Source organism: Talpa occidentalis, unplaced genomic scaffold (assembly GCF_014898055.3).
Source record: "Talpa occidentalis isolate TD23 unplaced genomic scaffold, MPIMG_talOcc4v2.1 talOcc4.3, whole genome shotgun sequence".
Lineage (NCBI taxonomy): Eukaryota > Metazoa > Chordata > Mammalia > Eulipotyphla > Talpidae > Talpa > Talpa occidentalis.
The window spans coordinates 39,663,684-39,684,305 of NW_023603184.1; the positions used below are offsets into that span (position 1 = coordinate 39,663,684).

At 40.8% G+C, this 20,622-nt stretch overlaps 1 protein-coding gene across 4 annotated transcripts in view; it reads left to right on the plus strand.

The window, feature by feature from the left end:
- Positions 1–19,914, plus strand: part of POLD3 (DNA polymerase delta 3, accessory subunit) — a 44,416-nt gene extending 24,502 nt beyond the window's left edge. For 3 of the 4 annotated variants that reach the window (XM_037522963.2, XM_037522964.2, XM_054699540.1), the window contains 5 exons: positions 156–321; positions 3,003–3,109; positions 8,625–8,734; positions 9,703–9,781; positions 13,193–15,173. In XM_037522963.2, coding sequence (XP_037378860.1) covers positions 156–321; positions 3,003–3,109; positions 8,625–8,734; positions 9,703–9,781; positions 13,193–13,395 — 665 coding nt within the window. In that variant the 3' untranslated portion in view covers positions 13,396–15,173. Of the gene's footprint in view, positions 1–155; positions 322–3,002; positions 3,110–8,624; positions 8,735–9,702; positions 9,782–13,192; positions 15,174–19,327 lie in introns of those variants that run through there. The other variant, XM_054699539.1, reaches the window with a different exon arrangement.
- Positions 19,915–20,622: the final 708 nt, after the last annotated feature.

The window sequence follows — 20,622 nt, forward strand, 5'->3', positions numbered from 1 at the left end:
TATTCTCTGACTAGTCCTCTGTTAGGACAGGGACTGTTTTATCTTTTAGCCCTTGTTCCTAACATGTTACCTGGCACTTAGTAGACTGTCAAAGGAATGATAGATTAATATTGCGTGGTGATAGATTAATATTGCGTGCTATACTTTATTTGTAGATAAACTTAAAGTCAATTTGGATTCAGAACAAGCAGTGAAAGAAGAAAAAATAGTGGAGCTACCTCCAGTGTCTGTTACTGAACCAAAGCTGGCAGCCCCTGCAGGCCTAAAGAAATCCAGCAAAAAATCAGAGCCTGTTAAGACACAGCAGAAGGAAAAAAAAAGGTAGGAAAATTTTGTCGTTTGTTGGGGAAGAGTGTCTCTGCTGGGGTTGAGAAGGTCTGTTTGGGCTTATTGACAGCGGTTTTCAGCTGAGTACTAAATCCTACTTAATGCCTTTGGGATATAACTGTGTAACCAAAATGAAGACAGACGCTCACAAACTTAGCTAGTGAAGCAGAACTGTGGAATCAGCCAGGTTAGATGACTTAGAGCTCAAAGTCCCCTTTTTGGGCCCTAATCATCTAAATTGATTGTCTTTTTTCCTTTACTTCGTTTTAAATTTGTGGACATGATATAGTGTGCCTAATCATGTGTCTATTTTCCACTTCAGATCTCCAAATGAGAGGTTACTGTTTCCAGTCAAATTTAGGAGAAAAAGTTCTTTGTTTTCTTTTTATATCAATGAGTTTATTTTTCAAGTGGTAAAATGTAATTAGAAAAGAAAATAAAAAGCACACAAGCTGTTAAAAATGGATCCAGGAATTTGAGACACTACCTCATAGTTGGTAGGAATTACTCTGTTGAAAGAAATTCTAAAGGACACTGTCAGCACTGATAGGCCCAGAAATACTTGACTTTTGTGGCAAGCTTGGGCTACTCTAGTAGAAAACATCAACAAAATATTGAAGTTTTGAAAGGTCAAGACTGTCCAGTGGACTTCACCTCCTAGGAACCTGTAAAATGGATTCTTTAAAAAGTCCTGAGCCATAAGTATAGCATTCATTGTTGATGCTGATTGCCAAGAGAACATTCAGTATTTCACCACGAAGTATGTTTTTAGTAGAGGCCCTTTACCAGATGCAGTTCTTTTCTATTTGTAGTTTACTAAGAGGTTTTATTAGAAATGGGTGTTGAATTTTGGCAGTTGCTTTTGCCGCATTTATTGAGATGATGATCATAGTCTTTCTGTAATTGTGGTGAATTATGCTGATTGGTTTTCAAATGTTAAACTAATCTTACATGTTTGGGACAAACCCCACTTGTGATGTATTACTTTTTTTATATGTTGATGGATTCTATTTGTTAATATTATAAAGAATTTTTGCTTCTGCATTTATGAGGGCTATAGATCAGTTATTTTCTTCATCAGGTTTCAGTATTAAAATTGTGCTAACTTCTTAAAATTAATTTCCTCTTGTTTTCTGAGTTTGTGTAAGAATTGTTTTTCTCTCACTTTTTTGATGATTTTAAAATTGTTTTTGTAATGTATTTGTTTCTTAAAAGTTTGATAAAATTCACTAGTGACTCTAGACCCAGAGTTCCCTTTCTGGGAAGATTTCCTCTTTATTATGAATTTGATTTCTTTAAATAGAGGCATGCACATTTTCTTGTACTTTTGGGGCCATTTTTGTTTTTTGTTTTTAAATGTATTTCATCTTACTTGTTGAGTTTATTGGCATAAAGTTCTTCATAATGTAGCCTTATCCTTTTTGTATCTGTAGAATCTGTTGTCAGTGTAGATTCCTTCATTCCTTTTATTGGTCAATACATTCTTTTGTCTTGCTTTTTAATTGGTCTTAAAATGAGTTTATTTTTTTTCCCCAAAGATTGATTTATTTATACAAGCACTGGGTACAGTCAGAAGCACAGGAGGGTGAGAGAATTCACCAGAGCAGAGTGGGGAGCAGAACAGGCAGACTGACGAAGAACACTGCTGAGGGGAGCAGTGGGCTGTAGGAGAGGTCTGCGCGCCATGTGGGGCCCTTGCCGGCGGCCGGGGATCGAACTGGCGCTGCAGAGGCTGTGGGCAGCTTCGCAGCCCAGCACTCAACCACTGCGCCACTGGGGAGGCCCATAATGAGTTTATTAATTTTACTAATCTTCCAAAAAATAACAACTTTTAGCTTTGATAATTTTCTTTTTATATTTCACTGATTTCTGTTCTTTATTATTTTCTTCTACTTATTTTGGGTTTATCTTTTTCTAGCTTAAGGTAGAAAAATAAGTTGATATTTAAGTCTATGTAAGAAATAAGATACTTGAGGATAAAATGTCTTCTACGTATTTGTGTCTTGTTCAGTTATTTGTTGATTGAATGAGTAGTGATGGAATATCCAGAAGAGCTAGGTAATGTCAAGGTGTGGGGTCCCAAATTTTTATTATGTTGTTAGAATCACCTTAAGATCTTGTGTCTTTGCCTTTGCTCATATTGTTCTTTCTCTTTAAAATGTGTCTGATGAATGTCTACTTAGCTTTTAAAGTTTCAAGTAAGATTCATGTTCCATAACTTTTTATTTTTTGTCTAGGGGTGTTTATATCTATTTTTTCCTGCCAGAGTTTCTTGAGAACAGTATTTTCTTGATTTTGATCTTTTCTTGATCTTGATCATCCCTCAGTGTTTGGCAGAGAGTCTTGTGTGTAGATAGTAGTTGTTTATTTAATGCTAGTTGATTGGTTGAAAGGCCGGTGTGGGAAAGTAAGCAGGAATTTAGAAAAAATTCTTGATAAAATGGTAGTATCTTCCAGTAGTCTACAGAGAGTGTAAGAAATTTTTTATTCCCTTTCAAGTGACCTAGTGGTGGTCAATTAGCAGACTGTCCTTGGGAAAAAATCCTTGTTGATTTATAGACATCTTTTCTATCCTCTGTAATTAAGACCATGAGTAGCAAAGCCCATAGTAGCATCTGAATATTTATATTTTTTATTTTGTATAACATGCTGAAATGATTCCTGATTGGCAACAGGGGGAAGCGAGTGGAGCTATCTGATGATGAGACAAAAGAAACTGAAAATATGAAGAAAAAGAGAAGAAGAATCAAATTTCCTGAGTCTGATAGCAGTGAAGATGAAGGTGGGCGTTGCTATTCATTTTGATGTGATTATCTTAGTCAGTTTGGGCTGCTCTAACAAAAATACTGCGGACTGGGTGGATTGAACAATAGGGATGTATTTTTCACAATTCTGAAGGTGAGAAATCCAAAATCAAGCCATCATCTGATTCAGTTCTCTTCCAGGTTTAAAGAAGGGTACATTCTTTATGGCAACAAGAATCATTTCTCTCCTGTCTCTTACAATGGCACTAATCTCATTCATGAGTGTTCAATGCTCATGACTTAATTATACCTCCCAAAGACCCCACCTCCAAATACCATCCACATCAGGACTTCAATGTATGATTTTGAGGGAGTCCAAACATTTGATGCACAGCAGGGTTGCATTTTTATTAGGATATTCAAGAAGCTAAAAATGTTATTATTATGGGTCACAACAACACAAATCTTCCTAGCATTGAGAAACATATAGCACCTATTTCTGCTTAAAATCTGCTTTAGCCTTTAACCAGAACCATTTGCCAAAATAATGAACACGAAGGGAAAGATAATTAAATATTTTTATTATATACAGTTGATCCTTGAACAATGCAGGGATGGGGGTACCAATTGCCCACATAGTCAAAAATTTGCACTTTTGATTCCCCCAAAACTTACCTGCTAATAGCCTATTGTTGATCTAACTTTATGAATAACACAAGTAATTGATTAACACGTTTTGTATGTTACATATCTTGTAGTGTTACAATAAAGTGAGGTAAAGAAAAAATTTTTATTGAGAAAATACTTTTACAGTACTATATTGATTGGTTGATATTACTATACTGTATTTATCAATATCTTGTTTATAGGAAAATCCACATAGAAGTGGACCCATTTTGTTCAAACCTGTGTTGTCCTTGGGTCAACTGTGTATTAGCAAAGATGTTTTGTTTTGTAAAAAATTAAAATTCCTTTCACTACTTTCATGTGAGTCTTTTAAAATGGGTAATATTGTAGGCATCGAGTGTTGGTGGTCTTCCATACCATACAAATGAGGCTGTGCTGAATTGTAGACTCTAAAGTATCATTATTGAAAGGGAATGACACCAGGGACTCATCTGGTTTTAGGTTTGGGGTGCTGATGTAAGATAAGCAAATCAAATAAGGGGAAGAATCTTACCTGGGAAGAATGTACCTTTCAAAAGAATAACAAATATTCTAAGAGCCAATATCTCTTCCCAAACTTCTTAAGTGAGCATATATAGAAAGAAAAGAGTAAGACCACCTGGGTTAGATTGATGCCAGATGACTTTTCCCTGGAGAGCCTGTTTTGAGTACCAGTGGTAAATAACTTGAATTGCTGCAATCAGTTCTCCACGAATTCATGCCATAATGAATGTAAAACCTTAGGTAATGGGATGGGGGAGAGACTAGTCCAGAGGAATTCATCACATAAAGATACAAAGACAAAAACAAAAAATGAAGGACATAACTAAACTTGTTAGACTCTTAAAGCAATTGCTCTAAGAATAACTGAGCACGGTAACAGGCTCTCCAAAAAAGGAGTATTGGTTCAGCTGTACCAGTGAGTGCAAAACAAATTGTATACACGGATGACCGTAATGCAAAAGAAATGAACAGACCTAAGAAATTGTGTAAGGAAGTTATATGACAGAGGTGCATCTTTGACTCTATGGGTTTCCATCCTACCTAGAGTCACGTTCATGTGTAAAAGTTTGTCACCTGTGCTTTCCTATGAAAGGTATATAGCCCATCAGAGCTGTAGTTTTTAATAACTTTTTAGAAGAGTCTCCTAGGGTAGGAGCATGGTATTGTGAGCATCCCTGAGAGGCATTTGCTGTCAATCCGTTGCCAAAATGCTTTGACCAGGGCTGCCGAAAGAAAGATACCCAACTGTATGTATGAGACAAGAACCATCAAGGAACATTCAGACACATGGGAAAATTAGGAAATAATAGGAATATGTGCTAATAGGAATAATCTCCCATACTTCCAACTTGGGAAAGATTCTGGAAAGCTCTTTGAAGCCATCTGCCTAATGTGTTAAAGAGCTGCATCCTTCACTGAGTAGAGAATCTAAGTTGAGGAATTACTGTGCTTGATTGAGTGCTCATTGCTTGCTTCTGAAATCTTCTCTGTAGTCTGATCCTTAACCCACAAAATTAATACTCATGGATGATTAGAAATAGGGATTATTTCGTTTGGAAACGAGAAGATATGTGATAGAGGTGGACAGCCTATAATAACAGATGACATAGAGCAGAAGCGCTCAGATGTTTTTCCTCTGGCAAAGATAAATTTTGGCATCTGACGAAATTTATAAACCTTTGCCATTTTATTCCTAAATTTCTTCTTTGTCTCAAAGCCAGTGGAATTTTATTTTAAACCTTCACATAGTCTCTAACCTATTATTGTTTTATTTCTGTTACGCTGAATATGTGCTGTTTGTACAGTGTTCTTAGCCAGAAGTCTGCAGATGAGCAGCAGGAGTGGAGGAAATGGCAGGGGCTTTGGAAACAAGCCAGACCTGAGTTTCAGTCTTACCTCTACCTCTCACTGTGTGTGATTTTAGCTAATTACTTCTTTAATTCCTTGTTTCCTCAGCTCTAAAATGGGGGTGTAATCACAAACTGGAGGCTTTTAATAACCTCAAATAAGATGTGTCAAAAGTGCCAGGGCAGTGCCTGATACATAGGTTTTCTTATTCACCCCAATTTTCCTATTGCGGTATTCGATAAGTGTGTAGTAAGTGCACTTATTTGCAAGTACTTTCTCTCAGAAAATCCCTTCAACTTCATGTCTTTAACTCTACTGAGAGGTCTGTTCCTTTCTTTCTCCCTGGCTATGTCACCAGCACCTTTAGCAGTCTGTGTACTGTACTTTGTAAGTCAAGAAAAGGCCAGACCCAGAAATAACAGTAAGTAAGATCTTTATTGTGAGGAAGAAGTAATTTTAACCAATACGTGGAAGGCTCTGCTAACATTTTCAGTTCTTGTAAATTGTATATTAGTTTTTAAAAAAAATTTCTTAGGAAGCTGTGAATGATTTCCAGGAATTCAGATTACTCATCTCTGCCAGAAAAGTCTCTGATAAACAGTGGTTATATTGTTGGATCCCTAAATTAATTTTACACAGTTCTTATTCTGCCCCAATAAAGGTTGCTTTCCTGGGATAATTGATGTTTCACCACTAAAGTACCTTTCATCTGAAGAACTGCAAATTCATTACAAATATATTTAAAATGTACCAACGTAGCCAACATTTCTTGTGCTTATATCATTAAGCTAAATGGGGGGGGGGTGTGCTTGGCTTAGTAATAAACACTAAGACAGACATAGATTCTTGCATATGTATGTGGGCAACTTTTTTATTTTAAGGCTACTTGAACCTCAGTTGTATAAAATATAGTAATAGTGATTTTATGGGGTTATAAGAATGAGTGATTGTTTATAAAGCCCAGAATTTGAATTTTCTTTCCAATTCTTTCTTAAAATAACAAGTTTTAAGCAAACTAATACATCTACACAGTTTCCAAAACCAGATAAAATAGAAATTTTATAGTAATAACTTATATGTGACTCATCTGACTGATGTTTCTCTCATCAGCTTGCTCCCGTCTACCTTCCCTCTTCCAGGGATTTGTTGAAGTTACTTATTCATCAAAAGCTTTTGGCTCCTGTTCTGTTCTCTTCTTTTAACGGGGGTTTGGGGGCTACAGCATTTCACTCCTTATGTTTCTTTTGGAGGGGTGGGGTGGATAGATAGATATGCTGAATCGTCCTTGACCCCAAATTTAGTTCAGAAAATGATTATTTTCCTTTATTTCCAAAAAATACTGTGTGTTCAGTACAAGGGAAATTGTGGTGCCTCTGCTTCTGTGGCGCTCAAAGTCAGGAGAGAGAATCAAGGTAAACAAACTGTCCCATATAGTGGGGTAAAAGGGGTCTCAGAAGGTTCCCCTGGGATGAAGTGTTTTCCTTGGTTAAGTCAAGTGGTTACAGAACTGGAAATAGAATAAGAACTCCTAAATTTATTGCTGGGAGTACTCAAAAGTCCTTTTCTTTGGCTTCTTCGCTGCATAAACTTTCCTCCTACCACTGTACCACATCGTGACACAGCTTTCTTACTAGCCAAACCTTGAGAAAAATGGGTGCTTGGTTCTGTGGTTTGACTTTTCTCTTGCTTACACTCCATCATGTTTTAGCCTCCCAGAGCTGGGCTAATAGCTGGACCACTTTCTTTTTATGTTTCTGTCTCTTGTTTCCCAAACTTATAAAGTTTGGGGGCCCATTTCATTCTTGAAGTGTCTAATTTAATTTATTGCTTTATTGTGTTCCTTCTGGCTCTTGTTCTGCTTCACCTCTTTAGGTCATTTGGCCCTGAACCCTCCACTGTCATAATTTTTAACACTGACCTAATCAGTTGGGAGAATTTCAGATCCAAGACGTGTGCTAAGAATTTGAATACAGCCAGGAGATTCAGGGAGCAGGTGAGGCTAAGCAGTACTCAGTCCCTTGTCCAGCATTTTCCTTGTGAGGATTAGGCAATAGGTCAGTTGAGGATTTTCACTTCCCTTCTCATGGGCCTTACACTAAGATCACTATTCCTGGAACTCTTCAGAAATGATGGGATCTGTCTGGTGGTGCTCTCAGATGATAACCACTTCCATCGTAATAGATCTTTCCTAAAAGTGTTCTTTTCTGCAAATCTCAGTGTAGCAAAATAGGCTTGTCAATGGGGCAGTCATAAAAAAATAGTTCCCAGGCAATGTATTAAGCAAGTCTTAAAGCTATAGTTGTTACCATTTCAAAGGTGATTTCCCCCCAAAATGTATGCAGCTAGAATGTTCCAGTCTAACCAATATCTCAGGTGATTGCAGATAATCAGATCATAGTCACAAAGACTGGCATAGAACATTTGTTGTAATTTGAGGATTATCTCTACTTCACTTGGTCTTAAGAGAAAATTTGTGGTCCTGAGTAATAAGCAGCACCGGGCAGTTGAGATAGTAAGGCTGAGGAATCAGGCTGACTTGGGTTTAAAACCTCCTGCCTCAACAGCAAATTCTGTGACCTTGCCAAGTCAGTTAACCTGTCTGAGCCTCCTTTTTCTCAGTTCTAAAGGATGAATAATAATATGTCTCTCACAGTTGTTGTGAGGATAAAGTGAAGCAGTGTAAGCAGAATATACCACACGAGGCAGTTGGTAGGTAGACACTTTATATTACAACTTCGTTGCCCCATTTATCTGTAAAATAAGATGATTTCTAAGGTACATCGCAAATCTAATGGTTCTTGACTCTGATTTTCTGTGTAAGTTAATAAAATACTTATTTTAAAGATATATACGCGCAGGTGTGTATATATGTATGTATATGTAACTATGTACAGATACAACTGTGGTGTTATTTGTCATGAATTAATAATTGCAAAATGTCTTGCTGGGCATGGATGTTTAGAGAGCCAGTGGAGAAGGTGTTGTACCAGATAGAGTTCTGTAGTTCTCTTATCTAAGCTTGCTTCATTATTTCAGTCATACCAGACTCTCCTGGGGCTTGTGAAGCTGAGTCACCATCCCCACCTCCTGCTCCTCTACCTCCTGAACCAGTGCCGAAGACTGAGCCAGAGGCTCCTTCAGTCAAGGTACAGCTTTACTGCCATGGTCACCCTCCATGCATCCTTTATTGCCCATGGACCTAAAACTGCTGTGCTAAATCAGTTTGAACGCTTGCTGTATACTTCACCAGGGCCAGTAGATGGCTCTTGTCTCATTCTGCTCTCCTGTGGGTAGTACAGAATGAACATTTCCTCCCTTACTGGAAATGAGATTTTGCTTCAGGGCAAGTCTCAGAAAGGTTGGAGAGGTCAGTCTTGGAATTGTGGAGAATAAGGTTCTACCTGCATCAGAGCAAAATGTGATAGTCGGGTAGAATGAGCAATTTGCATGATTGTCGCTCTTCAGAGCTGTTCTGGAAAAGAAAGGGCTACCTGTGAAAGATTAGCAACAAATGGGAAAATGTAGTTTCCAACAATCTCCAACTACATCTTTTTTACTTCTATTAGCATAGATAATGAAGAATTAAGAAGCTGACTAGCTTTTTTTCCCCTTAAGATTTTCCTTTAAATTTTCCACTAATTTTCTCATTAGAGATAAAATGAAAATTGGTATTCATTATAATACTATTTGACACTAAATGGTTGTAATGTGGAAGAATTGAGGCTAAAATAGCAAGTATCTACAGCAGGACTTGTGCCATGGCAACTTCCAGTCTGGTGTAGGCACCTTCCCTGAGTGCTCCCCTAATACCTGCTTGGCCCTTCCTTTTAAAGCCCTTACTGCAGTGGACCATGATGGTCTGTTTTCCTTGTCTCTCCCCTCCACTAAGGTCCTTACGCTATTTGTCTTTTAAACCATGGCCTGTAACACCCAACAAAAATGTGTGACTGAACACAATTCTTTGCTCAACATGTTGCTTTTTATACACAGTGAAATACGCACATATGAGCATAGCTTGTCTGTGTAGTGGTATCAGATCCCTAGGACATGTATAGAGTTCCTTGTTACTATGGAATCTTGGAGAGTAGTAACGTTACATCCTCTGATCTTTTAGAGCTCAAGTGGGGCAAACAAAAGAAGACGAAAGCGCGTGCTGAAATCCAAAACCTTTACAGATGATGAAGGCTGCATGGGTAAGAAAAGTTTGGCTCTAAATTCAAGTTAGGGATGGTGTATAGAGGTACTGTAACCCCCATAAATCAGTGTGCCCCAGACACTGTGCGCCATTCACCACGGGTGACACCATGCTGCTCATCTGTGACCCACACTCTGAGTGGAGGCTAAAGTCAGAATACCTCGGTTCTTGTTTGAGCCATGCACTGTAAGAATAAACTTTGAGATCTTGGGTAAAAATCATGTCACCTTTAGTAGGGGATTTCTGGGTCAGTGGAATGGAGTAATGTTCATTTTGCCCGTATGCGAAGATTCAACTAAACAATGGAAAAGAAGCTTCTATGATTAGGCTCTGAGGAGAGGTCAGGAGTCTGCTTTGTCATTTGTCCCATTTTTTCTTCAGAGGGGTGTGTCTTCTCCAGAAGACTTAGGTTTCCTAATTGTAAGCCATGTTAGGTAAAAAACAGGTGCTGCTTATGGGAATCTAGAGGGAAATTAGAATTCAAACCTTGCGTTGTTGATTCTTTAGTCACCATTTAACTTGTTCTACCCTTTGCATAATTGAACCAGAGTTTTGTGAGGCTTTTAGGATTTCGCACTTGGGGCCCAATAGGATGCTCAGATCCTGGTATTGTGTTTTGGTGTTTGCAGAGTTGCAGGTTTAAGCTCTTAAGCTTCATATTGGTTGGATAGCTCAGAATCATCATTTTTCCATCCCTGTGGCACTTGCCACAGCTCAACTCTCCTAGAGTATCATTTCCCTTTCTTGATTTTCTATGTCTTAAAAAGTGACTCTAAAGAATCAGCCTTTCCTTGGCAATGTGGTAGTTAAAACTGGTGAAGGCATCTCATCAGCTGTGTGCCCCATTCCATCATTCTCCACTTCCCAGGCCTCTAAAATGGGCTCTCCCTTTTTAATGGTAGCATGTGATTGGGGAATAAAATTCCTTAATAGGGAAATTCTGTCTTCTGAGTGCCAATTTTCTTATAAATGTGAATTCTGGGCTTTGAGTGGTCTTCCTTGTTTTGAGTTTTCTAATAATGCGTTTCAAGTCTCTCGGTTTGACTGTTAGTGGTAATATATGCATTTGCTGTTGAATTTCTTACTTTTAAATTTAAGATGACAAAAATATGAGTGCCAGTTTTTTTTCTTCCTTCTGTCCCAAAAGAATAATGTCAAATATATCTTTGTGAGAGTTCATTGGAAATTTTTGGCTAATTACCTGTACTTTGTTCACAATACAGTTTTCAAGTCTTGGCCAGGTGTGGGATGTGGACATTTCTGTACTCGTGTCTCCAGACAGGACTATTAAGAGCCTTGGACACAACAATGCAAACTGCTCTCACAGTACTTTTTTAAGGTTTTCAGTCCAAATTCAGCCTAATGAATCTTGGCTCCTATTACCAACAAAGAGCTCTGCGTTCCTCTTTCAGCTCAGCCTGTTCCCAGTGTGCCAGCACGCGTGCGTGCCCTGGCCCATACTGGGTCGGAGTTGGTCTGTCAGCTTAAAAAGCTAACATGTGAGTTTACTGTAAGGGCTGGGGAGTTGGGCCTATGAGAAGTTTTGAGTGGACTTCTAGACAAGGTGAATTTCTAAGAGCGAAACAGTTGAGTGGAAAAGAACTCCGGGCCTCCCCAGTGGCGCAGGTGGTTGCGTGCTGCGCCGTGAGTCTGTCCACAGCCTCTGCAGCGCAGGTTTGATTCCCGGCCCGCCAGGGAGATGCCCACATGGCACAGCAGACCTCTCCTGTCATACCCGCTGCTCCCCTCAGCAGTGTATTTCAGTCAGTCTGACAGAGCGGGGAACAGAGCACCTAATATATATATTTATAGTTTTTCAATTTTTGTTAGCCTCTGAATGTCAGGAGTAAGCAAAGTGAATCTTAGAGTCTTGAAAGTAATGGGAGAAACTAGGAACTTAGGGAGGGCCCTGTTAATCATTCAGCTTTAATGGGATTAGATGGATAAGGTGAAGGAATGTTCCTCTGGCAATAGCCAGTTGACCTCCAGCTTGGATCATTGTGAGCAGAAAGATAGTATTGCAGGTACTTGGCAAATGTTATCAGGTGCGTCCATACATTACATGAAGCAGTGTTATCCCCATTTTCCAGGGGAGGGGAAAAGAATGATCCTCAAGGTGTGGTCTCCAGACGAGCAGCATCAGCACATTGCCTGGGGAATGTTAGAAAAATATGACTCTGAAACTCTGGAAATAGAGCCCAGCAATATTCCCAGGATTCCACTGGAAAGTAAGATTTTATTAGTAGCAAGCTAGCTATTAGGATATGGATATATGTGATTACAAAGTCTATATCTCTAGAACAATCAGACTAATGTTTTATTAGAAATGATCAATAATTGTTCTTTAATGGAAAAAATACCTTTCACTTTAGTTATTTTAGTTACTGTGCCTATTTGGTTACTCTGTTAACAAAGAAAAGATGTTTTCCTTTACTGTCTCCGTTGCAATTAGGAAGGTGAGAAAGAATTTAGATGACATTGGTCATTCAGCTACTGCAGCTCTCCAAAGTCACAGGAAGGTGGCATTATGCTGTTGTGGTTGGTGATTGTTGTACTAGTGAATGGATTCTCATCAGTTCTGTAACATTGCCTTTTGGTGCTTCCTTTTGACTGCTCACTGGTATAACTCTTTTCACAGTTTCCACTGGGGAGGGTTCAGTTAGCAGGAGAAGAGGCCAGCTGCGCCTTGGGTTGATAGGAGAGAGCGGTGACTTAGTTTTGAGGAATGGCAGTGATAAGTCAAGGAACAATCAAGTTGGTCGCCTGATAGAATTTGTTTGGGATAGTTTCCTTCACGATGTGCATGACTACTAATGCTTGGGCTAAGTAGGAATTCTGAACTGAGCAAATGAGAAACTAACCAAATTCTGTGTCCTTGGGTCTCGCAGGGAGTGGGTAACATCAGGGTAGAGCTAGCCAGGAGGATTCAAGGCAGCGAGCCTGGCCCAGCAGGATGGGGATGTAAGTAGAGCAGAGATCAAGACCAGGAAAACCACAGTGGAAATAGGCAGGTACTGTAGGTCAGGGAGGTAAGACTGAAGAGGTCAAAGCAGAGAGGTTGAGATGTCTGAGATCAAACGTCTCTGATAAAGAGCTTTGGGAAGCTAGTGCAGAGCGGGGCTCAGGCCCTCGAATACCCGGGGCCCTTTTAGAGGTGTGGGGCACAGCAGTGATGGGGTAAGGTGAGTGTTGATCCTGAGCTGTATCTTAAGGCTGTATAGACTCAAAATACACACTCCCTAGTGCTGGGTCTGACCTCCCAGCGGAGGAGTGCTTCAGGAGGAGGCAAGCACGCCTCTTTTCATCAGTCGGAAGGAAGTGGGGTGAACAAGAGGCCTTGTGTTCTAAATGGAATAGTGTTCTAAATGCCACAACCCACCTGTGTCCTGTTTTTTCCTTATTCTACCAGTAACTGAAAAAGTCTATGAGAGTGAATCCTGCACAGATAGTGAAGAAGAACTTAAGATGAAGACTTCCTCCACACACAGACCCCCCGCCGTTACTCTGAAAAAAGAATCCAGAGAGGAACGAAAAGGTGCCAGAAAAGGCACTGCTGCTCTGAGCAAAGCCAACAGACAAGCATCCATTACTGGCTTCTTCCAGAAGAAGTGAACTGTTAGGTCAGATTGTGGAGTGGTCAAGGGAGAAGACCAAGAAATACTCTCACTTACTGTGTAAGTTCATCCAGCGCCTCACCTCGCCTGTATCAAAAGCCTGTTCCTCCATCTTGTAAGGTTTATACTGCTTCTGGCTTTTAACCAGAAGAATGTTTAAAAGTTGTTACCGTCTGATGACATTTTTAAGCACAATCTTTGACCTGTCCAGGAGAGGAATTTACTCCAGAAATTAATTGGAACAGGTTTCCAAATTATCACTGAAGTGGTTTAGTGGCTAATCCACAGCACCTCACACCACCACTCACGGCTCAGAAAGCATTTCTCCTTGTTCCCTGGTATTCTGCAGATGTGTGTGGGTATCCTCTCGTCCCTGAATTTTACAGGCGGTGTTCATCACTCCCCTGTGATCCCTTCCCAACGCTACCCTTCCCGCTTCTGTGTGAAGCGGTTCTCTGTAAGTCTTCTAAGTCTTGGTTGGACTAGCGGCCGAAACACAAATCTCCCTGTAATCCTCTTTCCTCCGTTAGAAAGTGCACGGACACCTGGCCACAGACCAGCGTATTATTTGCGTTCTGCCACTTTCACAAAAGCTCTGTAGACCTTCACTCACAATTAGTGGTTAGGGAAAAGCCTCAGGCGGAGCACAAATAGAAATGCAATGATGTATTCAAGCCCCCCAGAATTACTTCGAGTCGGCACTGATGATGTTAGAGGACTTGCGTCGCCGACACGGGTGCTTTGTGCTCCCCGTGGTGACTTTGGGCTCCTCGCCGCTCTCAGTACGTAGAGAGAAAAACCCATACAATGAAATAAAGGCTACAAAGAGAAATCCCTTCCTACACACAGCGCACGGTGGGGAGGTAAAGTCTCTCCTCAGGAAGACCGAATGTCAAGAAACAAGTTTTCCGGGAAGGTAATAAGGAAAGAGAAAGCACCCAGATGCTGCTCCTCTGTGGTGTTAACTCTTGCATTTGCTCCCCAGAAGAGATGGAGAGACTGAGTGGTTGGGAGATTTAACCACAAATAAAACATTTTCGTTTACTTGTGGAAAATCGTCTATTCCAGTGATGACTTTTACGTGTCTTCCTTAAGCTGCACAGTGAGCTCCGGGGACGGGAACACAGGCTCCACTGCTGGTGACTCACGGCTGACAGCCGGGATGTCTGGCTCGCGCCTTCCGCCTGAGCCCAGTGTGTGTCGCCAGTGACACAGCCGGCGGCCCTGCCTGCCATGGGTTAGGACCGTGCCTGACCTTGAGCGGGAGGTGTTTTAGCAGCCATCCCCCGGGGCTCTTCAGCCAGGTACCCTGAGGTTTGGGAGATGAGTCCTGGCATCACATCTAGGTCTTGAGAAGACGGAGACTTTGTGCAGCAAGCTCAGTCAAGGCTGACATAATCCAAACCCCTTTCTTTGCAGAATGTAGGAGGATGGAAATCCTGGACGTTAACCTTTACCAAAAACTCCTGGAGTGGGATCTCTGTTAAATGGTTATTTTTTCATTGCCTCTAGTCATTTTCCTAAATTAAAGAGAAACAGCAGTCCAGTCTTTTTTAAATTATGATGCTGGAATCTGTAATAAAACCAAATTTTGAATTGGGAAAATGTGGTGTTGGTTGTATTTTCATCTTTGAAAGGATAATACAAATCCTGTGATCAGTTTGCCCAATACGCTGCGTCTACTCCGAGCTGTCTGCAGGACTAAATTTTATATAAAACTCCACCATGTTCTCCACATGAGCTCAATAAATCTGAGACATTGTTTTAAAACAGTGCTTCCAGCTGAACGCTTGATGAGTCTGTTATTTGACAGGCCGGCAGCAGTGTGTACAGTCATCTAAACTCCGGACGGGAACAGGGCTGGCTTTCCGTTCACACCGTTCAGACTGTACACCCTCGGGCTGAGAAAACACGTCATCTGCTCCCTTCGCTTCCTCACGGGTTCTCAGTTCCCGCCAACCTCACCTTTTCTGTTCATTTAGCGGTGCTAGTCCTGATCTTACACATTGTATTAGTTTGACTTCATCTCTTGCCAGCCAGGTGACCTGGGGCAGATTCCTAAGCCTTAGGTTCTTTATCAAAACAGCTAAAACAAGTTACGATGGTTGTCACGACTGAAGTACTATGGCAGTGGAGATTCAGTGTGACAACAGCATATGGGGGGTGTCCCACAAATGGCTTCCTTCCTGAGGTCACATGATACAGTCAGCTACCAGCTTCCTGAAAGGTTAAGGACATGACCCGCATGTCTTTCAAAGTCATGGTCCTGGCTGTAGTGATCCAGAGGGGAGGACTGTCCTGTTTTATGAGGGGTTTTGGAGAAAGTAGATATTCCCCATGGAAGGCTCAATTTTCTAGTCATTAAAACCTTTGTCATGTAGCTACTGCATGTCAGACCTCTGACCTGGGTGCTAGAGGATCCAGTAGAATCCTAGAGGTTGTCCTGAGGGTCTGGTGAAAGAGAGAAGCCACTAAAATGAAATTCTAACATCATCTGAGTATAGCAGCAAATAAGGAGGGTGGGAAGAGAGGAGGAAAACTTGGAGGAAAGGAAACCGACCAGCTTGGGGATGAGTAAGATTTCACCAAGAAGAAGGGAGAGATTTTCCAGGCAGGAGCGCGCTTTGGCCAGGAAATGAGTGTAGAATTGGAGGCTAGGGAGGAAGATACTGAGAAAAGAACTTGGGGTCCTGATTTTCTTTGAAGACTAAGGGTCAGTTGGAGAATTTTAAGGAGTAAATTCTAAATTCAGGAATGACAGCTGGCAGTCTTTGGTTTTGTACGCCACAGTATTTCTGCCCATGTGCACACTTCTGTCTCTCAGTTCTGGTGCAGTCAGCTCGAGCTCTAATGGCATTAAAGAAAAATGTCATGGTTTAAACAAGGGTGCTTAATTCTGGCAGTCCTCGGAGACAATTGCAGTATTCCCCTTGTCTTCCCCCATCTACTCAGATTTCTCCAGCAGACATGATTTCAGTTTTTAAAAATGATTTCAAAAGCTGATAGTTCTCTGACACCCAGTGATAGGAGCCTCTAGTCACCTCCTGAAGCAAAGCCGAGGGGGTGGGGGAACAAGAGGAACAGTTCTATTCCTTTTCTATCTTTGTTTCTCATTACACAGGAGAGCGCTGAAGAGAAGGTCCATATAAGGAAACTAAATAGTTTGTCCAGGACATGAGTAGAATAAGTGCATAATAATGTATTTGCCAGAAACACACTCTGTGTCAAGACTCGTTTTGGTAAACTTGTCTTCTTTCATTGGTTCCGGGATCTCAGCATGCTGTAATGCAGCTTTTTACCACCATGAAACACTCTGGGGCTGCCTCGTTTTGTTGTGAGAAGGCAGTATTGCTTTCTGAGTTATTGCTCTGGCGGCTCTGTAAATTAGCCCATGCTGTCACCATGCCCTCACTGAAGGGCACATTGTACCCAAATGACTGCATTTAGGACTGACGCTCGCCACTCCCTGCCACATGACACTTCTCACCACTTGTATCTGTGTCCAGTTTTTTGTGTGTTCTTTAGTGTGGGCCACCCACAGATTGCCACCCAGGCGCTTTAGCCAGACAAACTTGGTAAGGCTTCTGATCCAAACCCACCTTAACTCTAGAATTCTCCTATTTTAAACTCTAAATATTGTCTGGCTCCCACTCACTCACCTCTTTGTTCTTGCCAGATTCCTTGTTTCTCGAAGCTTTCCCTTTGGCTTCGCCTCCTCTTTTTTTTTTTTAATGTTCTAAGTTCGTCATGGCTAAGACTTCTTTAACTTCTTTCTTTGGGTAGTCAGGCTTGCTTTCTCAAGGTTCTTATGTCATCTCTTTTACCAGACTGCTGTTGAAGAATGGAAAAATCACACTGCTTAGTATCTGCTTTGGATCATTCAAATCCAAAGCATCAAGAAGTTGATGGGTGCTAGTTACTTTAGTCCTAGCACCTAGGGCTTGCACGAGCTCGGAGGTTACCGTTATGGAGTGGCAGATCACAGATGCTAAGTCTTCACATTATATAGCAGTTGGGACGATACTTAAAATAGTGGTAACAAGTGACTTAATTCTGAAAAGAACTGGGATGATCCTAATGGGCAAAATTGTACAAAGAACAAGGACAACAAAGGATTTAAGACAAGAAACAGGCAAAGGGTCATCATTTTAGTGGATTTTATTTAACTGAACTTTACGATGTATACAATCATGGTGTAAATAAACCATGATTAAGTGAGCCCTTAATAGTTACTTCTGTCTTACCTTCCCTTAAGAATGTCCTACCTTCCCTTAAGAAGATTGTCAGGAAAGCAAGCAGGTACCACGAGGGATTTTAAAAAGTTGCTTTTAGGATAAATATTGGGTCAGCACAGATTCAACTCAATAATGTGCAAGCTGGGTGCTGTGACAGGAACAGCAGGGTGTTCTGGTTTCAATAGCTGTAAGAAAGGCACTGGCCCTAGGAATGTCCTTACCCTCTGAGAATGTCTCTTTCCTCATTCAGTTTACAGAGAGCTACTACCTACTGTAAAGGATTGTTTTAAGGTTTTAAGGAAATACTGCCTGGGCAGCCCCCATTGTCTTTATATATGCTAATACAAAGCAGAATAACTCAGATTTTTTTTTGAGCACCTACTATGTGCTAGGCACTGTGCCAAGTATGTTAGGTGTATAGTTGACCCTTGAATAAGACAGCTGTGAACTACACTGGCCCACTTATTTGCCAACATTTTCATTACAGTACTACAAATGTATTTTGTGATTTTTCCTCTATCATAAGAATACACTATGTAGAATATATGTAACATACAAAATCTATTAATCTACTATCCTATCTGTAAGGCGTCTGGTCAACAGCAGGCTATTAGTTTTAGGGAGTCAAAAGTACATGAGTTTTTGACTGCAGGGTCGTGGCAGCCCTCATTCCCACCTTTATTGAAGGTCCAGCTGTACTGGTTCTTAATTCTCACAGCATCCCTATGTGATAGTTACTTTTATTTCCATTTTACATATGAGAGAACTGAGGTAGAAAAGCAACTTGTTCAAGGTCACAGTTAGCAAATGGCAGAACCAGGATGTAAATCTCACAATTTGGCTTCAGCGTCTGCAATTTTACTACTGTAATCTTACTTACTGTCCTGCTCGTGTCTGTGTTGTTAGTTCACACTTCCCTACTGCCTGATAATGATTGTTTTTATAAGTGAAGTACAGCTAGTATTTCAGATTACAGATTGTCATATAGGAAAGCGATCTTAATGCTTATCTAACTCATTGACCCATCTGGTGAACTCTCTGTAGCGTCCCTGCCAAGAGATCTTACATCTATAAACAAAGATTCACATTCAGGATACCATTCTTACTAAATTACAAAGTTAGATAAGCAGACTAATGTTAAGAAGAATTTAAAGAGGCTAGAATAAAATTTTAAGTTTCCTAATTTTTAGGTCACCAGGAAACTTCTAAGTACAGCATAGTTCCCTAAACAATCCATTTAATCGGTTTCAGTTTAAACTAAGAACAGTTTTTCCTTAAAAAAAGATTATCCAGTTCTTGGCTTTGCCTCTAACCTTTGTAAGAAAATCAAGAGGAAAGTTGGCATATTTTGCCCTGTTTAAGCCATGCGCAGGTTCACAAGCAGAAAAGTGGCCCCATGCATATGTTGCCCAGTGATTGCCCTGCATTAAGTCAAGGCCGCATTCTCCATTTCAAATATCAAAACCAAATTTTGCTAAAACCTGTGTTAAGATGACGTGAACACAGAACAATCACAGTCTGCTTTTCTAGTCTCTCCTGGAGGTGCAGGAAGCAAAATCATTTTCCTGCAAACCATAAACACTGGTATGTTTTCCTTGTCCTTCTTGCGTAGAGTCTGCATTTCTAAGGTACCTTACATTGTCTTATTTCATCCTTGTGATAACCCATAAGAGTTTCCTCTCCTTCATTTTGCAGGAAACAAGCCCAGGTTGTCTAAAACTAATAAGCCCAACATCTCAGTAAGGAGCGAACCAGGGCCAGAACCTCGGACTTCAGACTTCACATGGTGTGACTTCCATTACATGTAGTGCAGCCCCTGGCAAGAAGGTGTTGGTCCATCCCTTGTGCCTCGGAGGGATGCTTACTGATTCGCTGCTGTGACCTACAAGAGCAGCCATGACAGGTCCTCTGTCCTTCCAGACTGACAGCCATTGCAAAGGCAAAACACATGTTGGTGCATTTCAGACTTTTTTTTTAAAAAGATTCGCTGTGTGCCCAGCATTGCTGTGCTCGGTGCTGGAAATGCAAAGATGAATTGCCTGATCTTGAGGAATTTACTTTTTAGTGGAAGGAGAGACATAGACAAATAATTATGTGTTGTTACATCTCTAAGAGTATGCACCAGGGGTCAAAATTTGCACTAGATGTTTAAATACACATTCTCTAATCCTCATGACACTTTTCCTTACAAATGAAGATAGGGAAGCTCAGAGTTTAACTAATTTCCCTGGTAAATGAGAGACAAAGGTGAGAGGTATTTATTTTTAATAATAAATTTATAAAGAATAATTGGACAAACTCAATACTTGAACGGTTCTGACTAGGAAACCTGTAGAGCAAGCAGACTCCCTGTCGGATGGGCATGTGATGAATTGGATGTTGGAACAAAAGGAAGAAAATGGTGATAACTTTTAAGTCATGGATCCCCAATAGGAGTGAGCTCACCAATGATTCAGGCCACTAAATCTTTTGGCTACAATCATTTGAATCCATCTTTGTTTAAGGAAAGCCACATTACTGGATTATACATTAGGCTAGAGACTAAAGCTTTCTCACCACCGATGGATGTTCCAGCTGGGCTGGAGAGGGGGCCAGAACTTAAACTCTGGTTTTCTGACTTGAAGCCTGTATTTTTCTGCTATCCCAAGTCCTGCCTCCTCTGTAAAAGAGGAATAGGCCCACAAGTCGCTGTGGGCCCAGGGATGGTTGTCTGTGACTGCCTTGGGGAGTAAGTATTCACAAAGGAGAAGCACTTAAACTGAGACCTTGGGAATGGGAGTTTGCCAAAAGGAGAAGTGACGGGCATTCCAAGCAAAAGGAATAGGACTGGGATAGAAGAATCAAACACAAGAGAAAGCATGGTGTTCTTAGAGACTTGTAGTAGTTTAACGGGAGGCAGAATAATGGGTTGAGAAGCCAAATAAGTAGGCAGGGCCAGATCACAGAAGATTTTGCTACGGAGTGTAGCCTTCACGCTCTGGGTAGTAGGA